This window comes from Haliaeetus leucocephalus, unplaced genomic scaffold (genome assembly GCF_000737465.1).
Source record: "Haliaeetus leucocephalus isolate CR32 unplaced genomic scaffold, Haliaeetus_leucocephalus-4.0 Scaffold41, whole genome shotgun sequence".
NCBI lineage: Eukaryota > Metazoa > Chordata > Aves > Accipitriformes > Accipitridae > Haliaeetus > Haliaeetus leucocephalus.
The window spans coordinates 670,822-687,182 of NW_010972477.1; the positions used below are offsets into that span (position 1 = coordinate 670,822).

Sequence of the window (16,361 nt, forward strand, 5' to 3'; positions counted from 1 at the left end):
TCATCAGATAACAGAATCACAGAATAGCTGAGGTAGGAAGGGAACTTGGGAGGTCATCTGGTCCAACCACCCTGGTTTTCAGGATGAGCTGCTCCATCAGTTTTTCAGGACTCAAGGTGAGACTGACCGGCCTGTAGTTCCCTGGCTCCTCCTTCTTGCCCTTCTTGAAGGTAGGAGTGGCATTTTCTTTCCTCCAGTCTTCAGGCACGTCTCCCAGTCACCATGTTTGATCAAAGATTATCGAGAGTGGCTTTGCAATGACATCTGCCAGCTCCCTCAGTGCTTGTGGGTACATCCCACCAGGGCCCATGGACTTAGGTATGTCCAGTTTGCTTAAATATTCCCTGACCTGATCCCCTTCCACCAAGCGTGCATCTTCCTTGCTCCAGCCTTTCCCCATTTTCTCTGGAACCTGGGATTCCTGAATCAGATCGGATGTGGTTATGTGAATTCATTCAGACTGTTGCCATGGCAGAAGCTAGCAGCTCTGATGGGTACGCTTGGAACTGCATTTTAAACAGCAGTGTTTTAAAAAAAGTGTTTTCTGTGTGAAAACAAAACTTAAGTAGGTATCTAAGGACACCTTACAACACCTAAGAACACCTGCTGCAAGTTTTCTGGGTGGTACCTGGGAATGGGCCAGAATATGTGGAAAAACTACATAGGCCCTTATAGTCAATACTGACGAGATCCAAAATGTTAGAGGTCCTTTTTACGCAGGTCAGTGACCCATGCTAAAAATCTCTCTGTGGATATAGCAAGAAGAGATGTGCTTAACCAAGGGCTTGTACTGATGCATCCCGTTACGGAGCTGGCTGGAACAGACATTGCCACACTGGATAAGATACCATTAAAACTGTACCTTTATTACTGTTCTGCTGATTCAGACAGTGGATAAATCTATCATCCACTCTTGCTGCTTAATAACCAGCTGTCATAGTCCTTATAATGCAACACTTTCATTAGATTCAGAAATAGGACACACAAAAGGATAGCAAATGATCCTCGGAAGTCTTTCCCAGACAGATAAATGCTACTAACAATAAAGTAAGTTGTTATTATTAGCATTGTGATGTTAATGAAAATTAGGGACAATTATCTGCTCTTGAAGCTGGCTTTTCCCTTTCTGTATAGTTTTTTGATTTTTTTTAGTGCAGAAGACTTAAAAAAGACACCCACACAGTTTGCAGAAGTTTGAGATAAATGGTTCATATTATTTATGCAGCAGAAATTCTCAGGAAGCAGACTAGATTAGGAAAAGGTTGTCTAGTTTGCTAGTTTAAAACTTTTGAATAATGGTCACACTCTATACCACAAAACTGATGTTGTTTACGTTTTCTTTTAGGAACGTCTCTTGATGAGTCTTTTGCCCAGGAATGTTGCAATGGAAATGAAGGAAGATTTCCTGAAGCCTCCTGAAAGGATTTTCCACAAGATTTACATTCAAAGGCATGACAACGTTAGGTAAGATTGATGTAGTCCATGAAATAATATAAAGCAGAGAATACTTAGTACAAATACAATGATGTGTAATTGCAGTCAGATCTTAGAATAAGAAACCCAAGCAGTACAGTGAAGATTTGTCATTTCTGCAGAGGGGGAGAATGGGTGCACTAGGAAGACCAAATAGTCTTCTCAGAAGGTAACGGTGAATCAATAAATGGCTTAGAATAGTAGTGCTGGGAGGCAGACAACTTTTTCAAATGAGTTGTCATTCTTTTTGTACTGTATTACATTTTGGGTGAATGGGAATATTTATTTTGCATGGTAACTTTTACACATTTTTATTTTCCTGATAGTAAGATAGATTACTTTGAATATTTTCTGGGTAATAGCATGGAAATACGGAAAGAAAGTGTGATGTAAACTTAAACAAAATGTGTATTTGTCGCCATCATACAAGCATTCCTCCTCGGAGGTTATTGATTGAGACTCAAGTCTACTTCTTGCTCTTGTTCAGTAAAACTGTTGTGCAAGTGTCCGAGTTGCGCATTTATACTGGTTGTTGTTAAAGTGCATTCTCATTTGCTATTCTTCTCTGCGCCCCCAAACAAATGCCTTAAAGCCCTTGTCTGAATGGTGGTGTTTTATCATACTGCCTCTAGTTACTTTTTCTCCAAGCGCCTTGCCTTCATACCAAAAACAGTGTCAAAGAGGTTTACTTGGTGCCACCCTTGCACTAAGGAAGGTACAGGCTTAATAAGTGATGCCGCAGAGCTGCCTTGATTTGCACCGTGTACTCACGTGGCAAAGGAGTGAACTCCTTTAGCACCCTCTCTGCTCCCTCATCCACTGGGAAGGAAGTTCCTTCTCCTGGGGTTCAGTCTATCTCCCCTTGAGCTGACTCTAATATTTGCAAGGACCACTTCCTAGTAACTAAGCTGTTGCAACTAAAAGCACTCATATCAGTGAGGGAATCAGAGATAGCTGTGATGGGAGTGTTTAGCAGACTGACAAATTAGGTCAGTTTTACACTGTAAAATTAAACATTACTGAATTTATTCATTAGCAGCTCACTTCTTGCTAACGGTTAAATCTTATAAAATGTTAATCATCATCACTACGCATGCAAAACTTGGTCTTTAACAATCAATTTAAAGTTAGCTCTAAGTGTACAGTGCCCCAGAGCTGACGCTGCAAAGTTAGCATTCTTGGTTAGTCTTCGATGGTTCTCAGTTGCCAAATTGTCAGGCTTGAGAGCTCCTGAAGGAGAGAATTCACGATCAAAGTGGGCCATCTTCCTCCTCCTCCAGTTTTCCTTGTTTATGCCTCATGCTTTTATGCCGTTGCCCTCCCACCAATACCATTTGTCTTTTTTTCTTTTTCTTGCCAATCTTCCATCTTTGGATGATGTCCTGTCTATTTGCAGCCACTCGTGCTTATCTTGTCTGCTGCCTGCCAGATTTTTATTGCTTGGGTGCCTGCTACTGTCTTCATTTGTCCCTTTGATGATCACATTGCTTATATACTTATAAAAATTGTGTCTAGTTATGCTGTCACAGTGCTATGAAACACATGTATACTACTATTGGTTGCACTTATATTCAGGTTCAAGGCAAGTTAACAATAATTATATCCTGATCAGTACATTTATACCTTGTATGTGTCGCAGGTCTCTGCATTGATTACAGTGTGGGTATTCTTAAATAGCATTGCTTTGCATCCGGACTGCTTGATTATAACGCTTCTGAGTCCTCTCTTGCGCTGAGATCTTTTCGAAATGTAACCTCAGGAGTACCCTGTTTTTCCTACATAAAATGGTGTTTCACTTGACCACTAAGGCTGCTGTGGCTTACTCGGTGCTTCGATGTGGAGTTCATAAATGATTTTGAACCTGAATACCTTGTCTGGAGAGGTGCATTCGTTCTCTGACCTCAAGAGGGTACTTCTGGGGCAAATGGAGGCAAAGTAAGATGGTCTCATTTTAATGTCAAAGGGAAGATCCTCAGGGAGGAGAACTGAAAACAGGAGACCTCCCCTCATCACCTGTACGATAAGAAACTGTATTAGCTTTTATTTCAGTATGTGACTGCTGTATTAAAAAAAAAAGATAAGGGGGGGAATTGTGTCCCAGTAAATACCCAGCAGGCCGTTGCTGCCAGGTCCCAGTAGACTGGAGTTTCACCCCCGGAGCTTTGTGCCTCTGCAGGTCTGAGCGATGCAGGGAACTCGCTGTGGATGCCACCCTGACTCCTGTGCGGAGGACAGCACTGCAGCATCCGCTGGGAAGTGCTGCTGGTGGTCAGTGCCAATAGTAAGATGTGTGTTTTACCTTTTTAAGGAGATGGAAACAACTCTTTTTCTTTGGAGTAGTGGCAGTTCAGTGCTATACCAGGCAGACCTAAGAGACCTTTCCCATATTCTCATGACTTGGCCTTTTCATGCCAATCCTTCTGTAAAGCACCACTATTAAAACAAACAAACAAAAAGGCCCTCTATAGTCCTAAATTCCTGGAGCTTTTAACCCCAAAGCTACATAGTGGAAAATAGAAAATGAGCTGCACTTTCACCTTTCCTATTGCAATGCTTTCTTTTTCTCCCAGCAAATATCTGGAAGGTCAGAGCGTTCTTCTCCAGAAAGGATAGGCCGGAGGAGGTAGGCAGGCAATTAGTAAACTGCATGATTTGTCCACTCCTCACCTATTAAATATAACAACAAAAATAAACCTCACCAGCCACAAAACCCATCCATTTCAGTCTTCTAAATAGCTGCCTGAAAAAAGAGTCTTTAAGCACTACATCTTGCATGTGAAAAATAAGACATCCATACAGCTACCTTATTTACCCAGAAAAACACAGGGGGATACATTGCAGTGGAGATATAGATATAGATATAGATATACACACACACCCCCCTGTAAGAAGTGAATGATGGACTGGAAAAAGATACTGGCGTATTTCAGATACACCATGGCAACAGCCCTGGTTTATCAGTTAGTTGGTAAATATTTTACCAACTATCAAACAGTTGTTGAATGACTGCCTGCAACTGCCTGCACCTCTGGAAGGCAATGGAAACATGCCTCTCCATGCTGAGGGCAGAGCCCTCAGTGTTGTGTCATGCTTTGATGAGCTCTTCCCAAATCTGTAGTGAAGAGAGGAATTTATTTTGCTCACAGATAACTCTCTTCAGTTAGAAATCACTTCAGAACTCCACCTTAGCATCCCAGATTTTTTTTTTTTTTCTGCAGTACAAAGCATTAAACTCCCTCAACATCAATCGAAGATTTCTGTGTGGAGAGGGGGCCAGTTTAAAACTTACTTTATATTTCCATTTGAGACTGTTCTAAGGGCATCAGTGAATACAGCCCATAAAAGAGCACTGAATAGATGGCTTCATACACAGAACGACAGTGCCATCAAAGGAACTTGCAAGGGCCCTGGGAACTGTAGTGGTTTGTGGGAAAAACCCCTTTTCTCCTCCAAAATGCTCACATTTAGCAAATGAAAAATGCCTACTAAGAAGGACACGTACAAGCTCATAAAAGAGAAAGATCACAGACCCTTACTTTTGGAAGTAAGATAATGGTACAGGAAAAGGTGGTTGTCCATTCCAACCCTCTGTATGTTATTTGTGCCTTGGCAAAAAGGAAGAAGAAATCTTTCCCAGGCAAGTTTTATTATCTCCTGTGTACACTGTGTAAAGAGTAGTGGTTAAACCAGAATATATTTACCTATGGAACCTTCCCAAAGAAGAAGTCAAAAGGAATTGTCACAAGTTGATGAAAATCAGTCCTTTGCCAACAAATTCTTCACTCTACAGACATGCTGCTTTCTCTTCCTATGTTTTGTGTGGACCACCCAATATTACCCAATGATCTTGAAGAAGAAACGACTTTTTTTGTCAAAGAGGAAGAAATGAGGCTTTTTGTACATCTGCTACCTTGTGAAGTTTTTGAACAGAATTGCTGTACAGTAGGAAATGAGTGTATGTGTTTTAAATGGAAAAAAAACAACTAAATGCAAATGCAATATGTAAAACAAAACATGCAAATACACATCCAATATATAGCGTGAAGCCAGTGAGGACACTAAATTCAAGCATCAGGAAGGTAAAATAATCACAACCAGTATAACAGCTGTGCCTCATGAGAAGGAAATAGTCCATATACAGTTCAGGAGCGATTTCAACACAGTACAGGTGTTATCTTCCTGAGGTGACCCCAGCCAAGGTCACCATGAAGGGTGTGAGGACCAGATGTCAGCTTACGTGTGAAGACTCCCCAACAGAGCAGCTCTTCTGTGATGCTCAGGACGATGGTTGGTAACATACACGAGACAGCTCTTCCCTAAGATTAGGTTAAGAAGTAATGTAGGATTAGTATTTCCTTCTCTTATCCCTTGTCTGGCCCTACAGGGCTGAGGAATTTACAGATTACATATATATGTACAGTGGCTACTGTAAAAATGCACTAGTCTTGACTGAATCTCTCCATGCAGCTATAATTCAATTAAGTTATTTCAAGTTGTGTTTCAGCTCAAATATATGCCCTGTATGGAGCCCTCAACACATTTTGTTGTTTGTCTCTTTTGGAATGGGCTTTTTCCCACTCCATTAGATATTAATGAAACTGTTTCAACACATGCATGGATAAGGATATGGCTGACTTGGTATGTTAACAGACAACTTCTCACTCTGCTCTGTTAACTCAAATAACATTCAAGAGAGAAAGAAAAAGTGAACATTGAAAGCTACCAATTTCTTGAGTCTCTGGTACAGCAATTTCATTTAGCCTAATTTTTACAAGTGTGAAATAGAACTGGCTGCTTTGTAGGAAGAGAGATTCATTTCAGGCAACACGCTGCCTGATTCAAAGCTACCAATAAAAAGATTCCTTGTGGCCATTTAGAGGTTGTTGTGACCCACTCTGAGACCAGAGCACAGTCTGCAGCTATTTATATGCAAATATCTCTGGTCTGTCCTGTCTTCTAGAAAGCATCAGAACTCAAAAAATTAATTTAACCTACCCATTCCAATGTTTTAAAAAGCTGTGAGCATGATGCCTACGAACAGGCTTTTGTATGTCGTCTTTCTGAGCTCGTACGACTTCACAGTGAACTAGTTTTCATGAATGATTATTTTGTAAAAACAACCTCCCCTTTGTTTTCAGTTTTAACAGCCCTCTTCAATCTTTTGAGAGCACTTTTTTCTTAATCATTGCAGTGAGTTATAGATAAAATTATTAATAATTTTCCCTTTTAGTTGATCTTTAAGGAAAAAAACCTACAGGTTCCTCTCTGAGGCAGCATGTGCCATTAAAATGTCATTCTTATTATAAGTTGTGCTCTAATTACACAAATGAGCCAAGTGGAAATAAAAAAGAGGGCGCACAACCCCTCCTTATTTTGCTGAGTATTTGTTTATACAAGTGGCTCCACTGAAACCAGCAGGACTATTCCAGCGCGCAAAGCACATGAATGAGCGCTGTTAGAAGTGAACATTTACCACCTACAAGCTCTTCAATCTCTTGTGTAACTTGGCAGGATTCCTCCTTCTGAACACCCCGTAGAGTGACATAGAAAAGGGTTACTCGCGGCTGGGAAGCAGCCTAAATCTCTTAAACCAAGCCCCAGGCTTTGCAGGCTTGGTTTTAGCAGGTGCTGCGGGAGGGCTGCAGCGCCCAGGCAGGTGCTGGCTCTGCCTGCAGGCATCGCAGGGGAGAAAACAGGAATACGGAAGGTCCTGGAGGGATGACTCAGGGCTTGTCGACACAAAAATGCTCCAGATAGACGAGGAGTGTGAGATAATGATGTACGCAACTCGTACGCCTGTGCTGAACCAGCTTAACTCCTTGTTTGTGAGAGAGATGAGAGAAATAGCTGTTCATAACGCTTTCTTTCCTGAAGTTGCTCACTGCAGTGTTGCTTTGCTTTTATTCAGAATTTTTATACCAGAAGCATTTAGAAATACTGTTTGCGTATCAAATCAAATACTCCAGGTAACTTTAAAAAAACTCCTTAGGAAACCTACATTAAAAATTAGAATCATGGAATCATAGGATGGTTTGAGTTGGAAGGAAGCTTCAAAGATCATCTAGTCCAACCCCCCTGCCATGATCAGGGACATCTTTCACTAGATATGGTGGCTGAAAACCCTGACCAGCCTGCCCTTGAATACTTCGAGGGATGGGGCATCCACAGCTTCTCTAGGAAACCTGTTCCATCCTCACAGTAAAGAATTTCCTCCTTGTATCTAATCTAAATCTACCCTCTTTTAGTTTAAAACGATTACTCCTTATCCTGTCACTACAGACCCTGGTAAAAACTCTCATCCTATGTTTCTTGTAAGTCTCCTTTATATATTGAAAGGCCACAGTAAGGTCTCTCTGCAGCCTTCTCTTCTCCAGGCTGAACAACCCCAACTCTCTCAGCCTTTCCCCATAGCAGAGGTGTTCCAGCCCTGTGACGATTTTTGTGATTCTCCTCTGGACCCGCTCCAACAGGGCCATGTCTTTCTGTTGCTGGGACCCCAAGAGCTGGATGCAGTGCTCCAGGTGGAATCTCATGAGAACAGAGAGGGACCATCACCTCCCCCGACCTGCCGGCCGTGCTTCCCTTTATGGATCCTGGGATACAATCAGCTTTCCGGGCTGCAAGCACACAGTGCTGACTCAGTCTGGTACTTCATCCACCAGTACCCCCGGGTCCTCCTCCGCAGGGCCGCTCTCAACCCCTTCATCCCTCGGTCTATCCGTGTTTGGGGTTGCCCCAGTCCGGGTGCAGGACCTTGCGCTTGGCCTTGTTGGACTTCGTGAGGTTCGCGTGGGCCCGCTCCTCAAGCCTGGCAAGGTCCCCCTGGACGGCATCCCTTCCCTCTAAAGTATCAGCCCCACCACTCAGCTTGGTGTCATCTGCAGGCTCGCGGAGCGTGCCCTCTCTCCCTCTGTCTACGTCGTTAATAAATTAGGAGGGAAACGCGTAGTCAAAAGAAAAACTCCGCCCTTCAATGCTTACCAATCTGTATTTACACATTAAGATCTATCACACAGGCTTTGTTGCAGTAGTCTGCGGGGCGTACAGTCTTATACGAAATGCACGTGGATATTAGAGTTCAGGCGTGTGTGTGCGTGTAGTGTCTAGCAGGAACTGTTCATCGGTAATTGTAGATGCAATTACTGTACACTATAATTGGAGGAACTGTTTTTTCAAGCTTTTTTGAAGAAGTCCTTTCAGAAAGCTAGGTGCGTTTCATTAAGAAAGGAAGAAGCATTCTAAGATCAGAGGGAAAGGTGCAGTGCATAGCATTTGTAACAAGAAATGTTCTGTAGCAAACTAAACTCTTGAAGAACTTTATTTGCGAATTTGGTGAGTTTTGCAGTTGCAGATAACTTCTTGAGATTATGTATATTTCAAAATGTTTTAGACATAATTGTTGTAAGATCATTTGGTATTATTGGTAAATAAACCAAGCCATTTATGTATAAATTATTATTAATGAAAAAATTAGGTAGCTTTATGTCAAAAATAAGCTAATTTTCCTATCAAATGTAGAAAGGTGACTGTGTAAATGCTAGAAAGACAGGCCGTGTTTTAAGTGGGGAGTATTTAAGCTACACTAGCAAACAATACATTTTAAAAAAACATTAAAGCTAAAATATTACTGTACAAAAAGCAAAGTAGTTTTAAGCTTATTTTACTAAATGAGAGTAAGACCGGTCAAAAGTTTCAGAAAATAGCTACAGAAAAGCTAGAGTCAAAACTGAGTTTTCGCCTTGCTCTGGGAGCTCTGCAAGAAGAAAGGCAATGCTAACCCAGGCGCAGCTGCACCAACAAGCGGTTATTAGCTCTGAGCAGAAGGTGTTCGAGGAGCGATGGGGGTGTTCAGTCATGGAAAGGGTGACCATAGCTGTTACCCTGCCAGAGAAAACCAGTGGCAAAAGTGTGCCTTGCATCTCAAACAAAGCGATCAGAAGGCAAGCTTTCAAACTAGTCTCCTGCGGCTGTCTTGTGCTTTAGCAATACCCGGTACATGTTCCTCTCATCTTTTGTAAGCGTGCGGGCGGCATTAGGAGCGACCCAACCTCTAAGCCAGGCCAGCACTGCCCCTGCAACACAACAGTGTCAGGCAGACTTTAAAATCAAGAGCAGAGCGGCGGTTTGACAAAGCTCTGCTCAATAATTGATTTTTTTTTGCCCCTAGGATTTAATTAGAATATTGACATGCTGTTGTAACTTATGATGCTAATAACTTGTCTGTCTCAACGCCAAAGTGATTTGAGTTTTTACCAGCTTAGCCAAACTTCCTGATCCTGTGAACTTATTGGTAAAATCCTGGTGTGACTGAAAACTACAGGACAAATGCCGAATACCTCAAAGAGCATAGGATTGCAGAGGTTTTGGTATGGCATACAAGCAAAGAGAATGATGGCTCCTGGGGGTCCCTTTGCTCAGTTATGGGATGGAGGAACAGGAGCATTGCTGAACCCCTGGGCGATGAGGCAACACCAGGCTTAGCACTGTAATAACTGCTTCTCCTTGCTAAGCGTCGCTTTTACGTCGCTGGTCAGGGAGAGCGGTGCTTGAACCATGTGCAAGCTACGCTGTTGAACAGACAGAAGTAACCTTTGTTCTTTGTTTTCACTTTCTTTCCACTTTCATTTCTCTTCTTTCTTTAATAGTTGCAGTTTAACTGAAATTGGGTTTTTTTGGTTTTTCACCGGAGTGCCCCAATAGCATTGTTAAGATTTCTGTGGAATTAAAGCAGGGATAGTCATATCCCTGAACGGTCGTTAAGCGAAACAATTGGTAATGGGTAGCTCCTCGCTTCTTGTTTCTATATATGCTAATATTTTTTTTTTAAATACAATTACTTGGCAACCACTGTGAAGTGTCCCTTTGTATACCATACCATTATGAGGACTCTTTCATGCATAAATAAGGTAGCCCTACTTTACTCTGGTTTAATCCTCTCTGAGGATGTGAACCTCCATGGCAATTAGCGATTAAGTTACAGTGAACCAAGGCTACTTTGCTCTTGAATGAGTGCATCTACAGGAGTGATTAATGTACTTTAACACTGACATCACTCCTGTAGTTGCTTTGTCTTAAGTTTTCTAAGTATATCAATGTTAGACGTGGCCTACGTTTAAGACTCTCATTATTTTTGTGTGAATAATATATCCAAATCAAAGGAAAGGGAATTTCAGTGTTAATTTGTGTTGTGCTAAGAAACAGGTGGGGACTTGGACTTTGGAAATATTGGAATATATTTGAAAATATGGTTTGGCCCTGGAAACACTTCAGGCATATCACTGGAATTCCAGCACTGTATATCTTATCATTTCTCTCTTTAGTACCCTTATGATTTTCATGGCCATAGCAAGAATTATAATTTCTTTTCTGTTCTCACTCCCCGTGGCAGATTTTGCCACCTCCTGATAAAGGCCTTCTGTGTCCTTTACGTTCCAAAAACCTAAGCAAGACATAACAGGGGAAAAAAAGTTTATTGCATCAGTTGGGTGATTTGACTCCATTGTCAAAACCCTGTGTCACAGACCAAGATGCTGCCCTAATTTGTTTTAGACGTTCTACGGTAAAGAGTAAGTGCTGGTGCTGCCCCACAATATTTGCAATCCCAAGTAGTAAGGGACGAGGCAACAGATGGGCACAGAGAGGTGAAGAAGTGCAAGGGATAATATTGGTCAGTGCACTAGCTAAAGTAAAAGGAACGGGCTAATGAGTTTCAATGCCATTTTTAGAATATCAGAGCCCCGTGTCTGTGAGAGAGGGTCACCCTCGTCAGGATGGCCACCCCGAGAGGCAACAGACCATGGAAGCAGCAGGCTCGCAGTCCCAGCTGCACTTTGGGTCTGCAAAGCCCCTGCTCATCCACTGGCTGTTTCCTACCATCCCTGCTGAAAAATCAGGTTTGGTCATTTGTATTTCAGCCTACTTTCAAAAGAAATGCAGCAGCTGCTATGGTTGTAACACTTCATGCTGGTAGAAATGAGCAGAATTTCCCTAAAAAAAAAGGCAGGGCTTGTACTGACAGCATTGCCCACATCTGTGCCATGTCCAGACATGGGAGTTACACTTTGCACATTTGAAGAATGTTGTATTAAAGGAGTTACAAATTTTGTAAAAAAGCACTTACATTTTTTTAAAAAAACTCTTATGCCAAGAAAGTGTAACAGTAATCATGTTACCTAACCTATTCCATTAGCTTTCAAATAAGTACATGCAGTTAACTGCAGTATGAAATAGTTCACAAGCATAACTGAACTACAACTGTGTCTCAGCACACAATAATTACATATTTTACCTAAATTGCAATTACATGTTCCGTTATGTATTGTGGGTACTTTTATGGACTTCACTTTTTTGTATAATTAGTGTTTTGAATCAAATGCTGAGGGCTAAGCATTTTTTACATGTTGAAAGGATTAGCAAGGATCCCATACTGACTTATTATGGTAGACATATGTGAAATAACTTTCCTTTTAACTGAATAATTATGCATTAATGTATTTCCTGTGCTCTGTGCTTAACTAATTGAGAGGTTTTGATATTAGTGTACATGTCAACAGTGTAATGGTTGCTCTGTTAGTTGTTAAGACGTTGTTATATAGTCTCCACAAACACTGGACATTGCTGGTTTGTGTCTGTGTGTCATTGTAAAAGACTGTGGTAAACAGATAACATTGTTATTACCTTAAAGGCCTAACCCCCGCATCCCAAATGCAAATGTTTTTCAGGTGGATGTTGTTGGTGCTGCAGGAGATATTACTGGTCATGTAAATGTGGTTAGACAGGAAAAAAGTGGACTGCCGTATTTAAATTGGAAATAGAAAAATAAAACTGATCAAAATGTAGAATGTGCAAAGATGAGATGTAAAATGGCAGACAAGCCAGCAGAAGCTGTTATAATAAAATAGCATCTACACTCCCCCTCCATACTAACAGTATCTAATTAAAACCTGGAAACTGCATGACATACTGAATCACAACAATTGTAGTTGTTGTGTTTTCCTCTGTGTCTTTTTCAGCTGTATGAATTCTGATGTGAATTTCGGTCGTAAAGCAAATGGGTCATAAAGCAAACTGTACGAAAGACCTTGATGCACATTCAAGTACGTTTGAAAATATTTAAGGAATTTAGGAGAATGATTTGATATTAACTGATGAATTTCCAGAAAGACCAGCTTCGGGCTGTCAAACAACAAGGATGTCAATCCAGAATTATGAGAATAAGTAGATCTCCACGTGCAAATATGCAGAGCGCTTTGCTGGCGTTACTGCACTCTGTTCATGCCTTTTACCTTACCCATCACTTGGTTGGCTCACATCCACAATAGCAGAGACGCGAATCTGTAAAACTAACTAAATGCTGAATGTTTTGTTTTAAGAAGCCTGGGAATGGAATAGCTATTTTTTCCCTGAATGGGGGCCATCTTGAGCAATGGTCTCATAACAATGCTCAAAGGAGAAGGGAGTGGGGAGACTGTCCCGAGGATTAACATGACAACATAGAGGCTTTGTTTGTAGATTAAAGCCGTTGAATTTTGGATGAGTCGGTTTTGTGCTGGGATACCTTACCGAACCTGCTCTGGTGGATGAGGGATTTTAGCAACTGGGTTAAGTGAAATTATAGAAAGAGGGGCTGAGTCAGGAGTTGTATTTGCTCTTTTTTGTAGCTTATTGGGAGAGATCAGACTTGGTTATGGTGAATGGGAAACAGTAGACTTAGTCCTGCTTTTCTAGCATCTGCTATTTTATCTGTAGAGTGAAGGTTTGTTGAGGAGAAAGGGAGTACGTAATGCTTAATTTAATTTACAGTTTGCAAGCTAAGTTTTACACTATGTCAAGTATACCTAGGCCATGTAGCATGGGACTGTTTGTTAGCATTTGCATAAATAAAGACTTGTTTGACATTTGTAGTCTGGATGTTGGAGATAAATGCATTAGGTTCCTGCAGTGGGCTCTGGGCGTCTGCCAACAGATGAAGGAATCTAAATAATTAAAAGGATCGTAGCTCCATAGTCTCAAGTTTCAGGATCTACACAAGAATTTTTATTCTGTCATAGTATCTGTGCTTCTTTCAGCTTTCTCCCTTATGACCACAGATGGGTAGGGATTGTTAAGGCAGGTAAACCATTGGACATTAAAACCTTGCTAACATTGATGGAAGCTGGACACTTACCTGAGCCACACAGCACAGTATGGAGAAGCCTGGCCTGACACTCTGGGTGCTAGCTCCTCACAGGGAAAACAGTAAGACCACATCGCGGAGCTACCGTATGCAACTTATTAACTCCTGTCTTTCAGTACCTAGTAAACCTCATGAAAGGTTTATCATTTTGGCTGTAGAACTCTACCACTGCAAAAACTGTCTTTGAAACCAATTGAGCTGAGAAGATCCCAGCTCTAAAGAGGAGAAGCAATTGTTCTCGGTGCTCCTGGAGTGCTCATGGGGGAACCTCATGAATGAGATGCTTTGCCATATCTACACCAGATACGTATATGAGATAGGTAGGTATATAGGCATTGAAAGTGTCCCAGGATTCCCTACAACAGTTGACAGCACCAGGCTGATGCCTATGTGTCTGATTTTTTGCCATTTTTGTTCCAACTAGCACTTCATGGATAGCATTTCAGGGCTTGTTTGAGTTTGTGCTTTGGGTCACATTCGTGCTATAGAAGAGGATCATGAGAATGTGAAGATGTCTTCTGTACTGATATCTCTGTGTCTTTTTCCTTCTTTACAGCATTTTGTTTGCAGACATTGTGGGGTTCACTAGTTTGGCATCACAGTGTACTGCCCAAGAGCTAGTGAAGCTGCTGAATGAGCTCTTTGGCAAATTTGATGAATTAGCTACAGTAAGTACAACATTCTTATTTCAATTTAATTTAAATTCCCTTCTGAAAGACGATGCATGAGTTACACATGTTAGAAATCTGTAATTGATTGATTTAGACCCACGTGTTATGAATTTCTAAAGCTTCAATTTTTTATTAATATTCTGGAGAGAAAACAGTGTATTTAATTGTTTAGGAAAGGCGTTTAAGTTGCTATTTTTAAATATACTTTTCTTCCCCCTCCTTGGAGGCCATCAGTGTTCTTCATCGGTTTCATTTGTACAAAATAGAGAAAATATTTTAATATTTACATTTCTCTCCTGCATGGAAAAAAACCAGGATAATGGAAAATATGAATATTGGCAGTATGGCATGAAACTACTTTCTGTGATAATAAGAAGCTAGAGAGTAAAATTAGTTCTTCACAGAGAGCACTCCTTGTCACAGAAATGATAGTAGCTTTTCAGAGGGGCTATTGTAGGCAAAATGGGATACATATTATACCTGATGCTTATGTTTTGGTCATTGCACTTTCATTGTGCCAGAATCCCCAAGGAAAAGAAAATGAGAGAAATGTTCCTTGCCTATAACTCCTACCAGTCTAATGGTACCACAAGCATTTGGCAAGAAATGAGAGGAATGGATGTGCCTGAAAAAGTCACACATCTTCTTTCAAATTACATTTAACGGTATTCTGAAAATGTGTTTTCCCCTTGAACTAAGCAAAACTTCATAAAATCTCTCTTGTTTGCCAGCCATGTCCTCAGAGCCGTCATTGCTGAGAAGTGTCACCTCCAGATAAGTTATGCTCCTCCATTATCTAGCTATCTTGTCTTCAGGCTCTGTGCAGCAGCCTAGAGAGCATATTTCTTCAGGTTCCCAACATAAACAGCATCCACATTTTTTCAGTCGAAATCCACTTCTCTTTGATGTAGTCTTCCACATAAGAGAACTGAAGCCTGTGGACACTTTACATCTATGGCTCCCTCTTGATAAACAGCTTTCAAGGACCCCAAGGAGAAAGAAATCTTCTGCTCCACAAGATGCCAGGGTTGAGGAAGACCTAGCCTTAGTTAAAAGGGTTGTCATTTGATCAAGTGCTATGTCCTGATTTGCACTAGATGTTCAAGCCATAACAGAGAGAAACTGTTGTGTGTTTCCTTTTTCCAAGAGAAACAGAAGACTAACTTAGATGCTGAGTAGAGATGCCATGGAAGTATGGTTTTTTGGTATGAATATGTAACACACTCATAAGCCTTTGTGTAACCAATTTATTACTGGAACTACTGTCACTGTCTCACAGAGAGCACAGGTCCCCAGCCCAGAGTACTTCATAGATGTATACCTTAGAAATAAAAGTGACTGCCATGTAGATGATCATTGGCAACAGCTTAAAATTTTCAAATAGTCTCCTTAGTTTAATTTCGTTACTGAATTTCATCCTCCAAATGTCAACCAGCCATCTAATAAGCTCTTTTAAAACTGACAATGCTTTAATTTGTGGAGTCATCATAGCCATGGAATAAAGGCGATGTAATAACATGGGAGTGCTGCCACATAACACGAGGTCACAGATGTGCACACAGAAATGCCCATGCCTGTGACACGTGACGTGGCACTTGAGCCAGGGAGATGGCTACTGTACCGTGCTGCTCCCTTAGCGGTGGCCAGGCGCAGCCGACTGGAAGCGTCAGTGACACCTGAACCCAGGGTCCCAGGCAGATGCCAGCTTTGGGTGCGAGGTTAGTTGTTTGTCAGAGAAGCAGCAGATCGCAGAGAGTAGAGGAGCTAAAAAGCCTTAGCTTTTCCGTTCAGCCTGCATGCATTCTCTTTCCAGATTTGAAAATAAATCTCATGGTTTCTTTCAGCTACGTGACAAAGATTTGTTATTTACTTGTCCTTCTAGTTCAGACCGCTGCATGGGGGTGTGATTAAGGATAGAACGTATGAGCTTTCCTTGGTGCCTTCTGATGTGGTAAAGGGGGACTTGTTACTGTGTCTCCTGCAGTCAGAAGAAATGTGCTGAGAAGTGCAACTTTTCAGGATTCTGATCTCTTGGTTCAGAC

General features: G+C 41.3%; 1 protein-coding gene across 1 annotated transcript in view; it reads left to right on the top strand.

Annotated features, from left to right (window-relative positions):
• The window catches only part of ADCY1 (adenylate cyclase 1 (brain)), a 127,852-nt gene that overhangs the window by 20,347 nt on the left and 91,144 nt on the right, over positions 1-16,361 (top strand). Inside the window, exons 4-5 of the mRNA XM_010577084.1 lie at positions 1,346-1,464; positions 14,205-14,316. Coding sequence (XP_010575386.1) covers positions 1,346-1,464; positions 14,205-14,316 — 231 coding nt within the window. The remainder of the gene's footprint in view (positions 1-1,345; positions 1,465-14,204; positions 14,317-16,361) is intronic.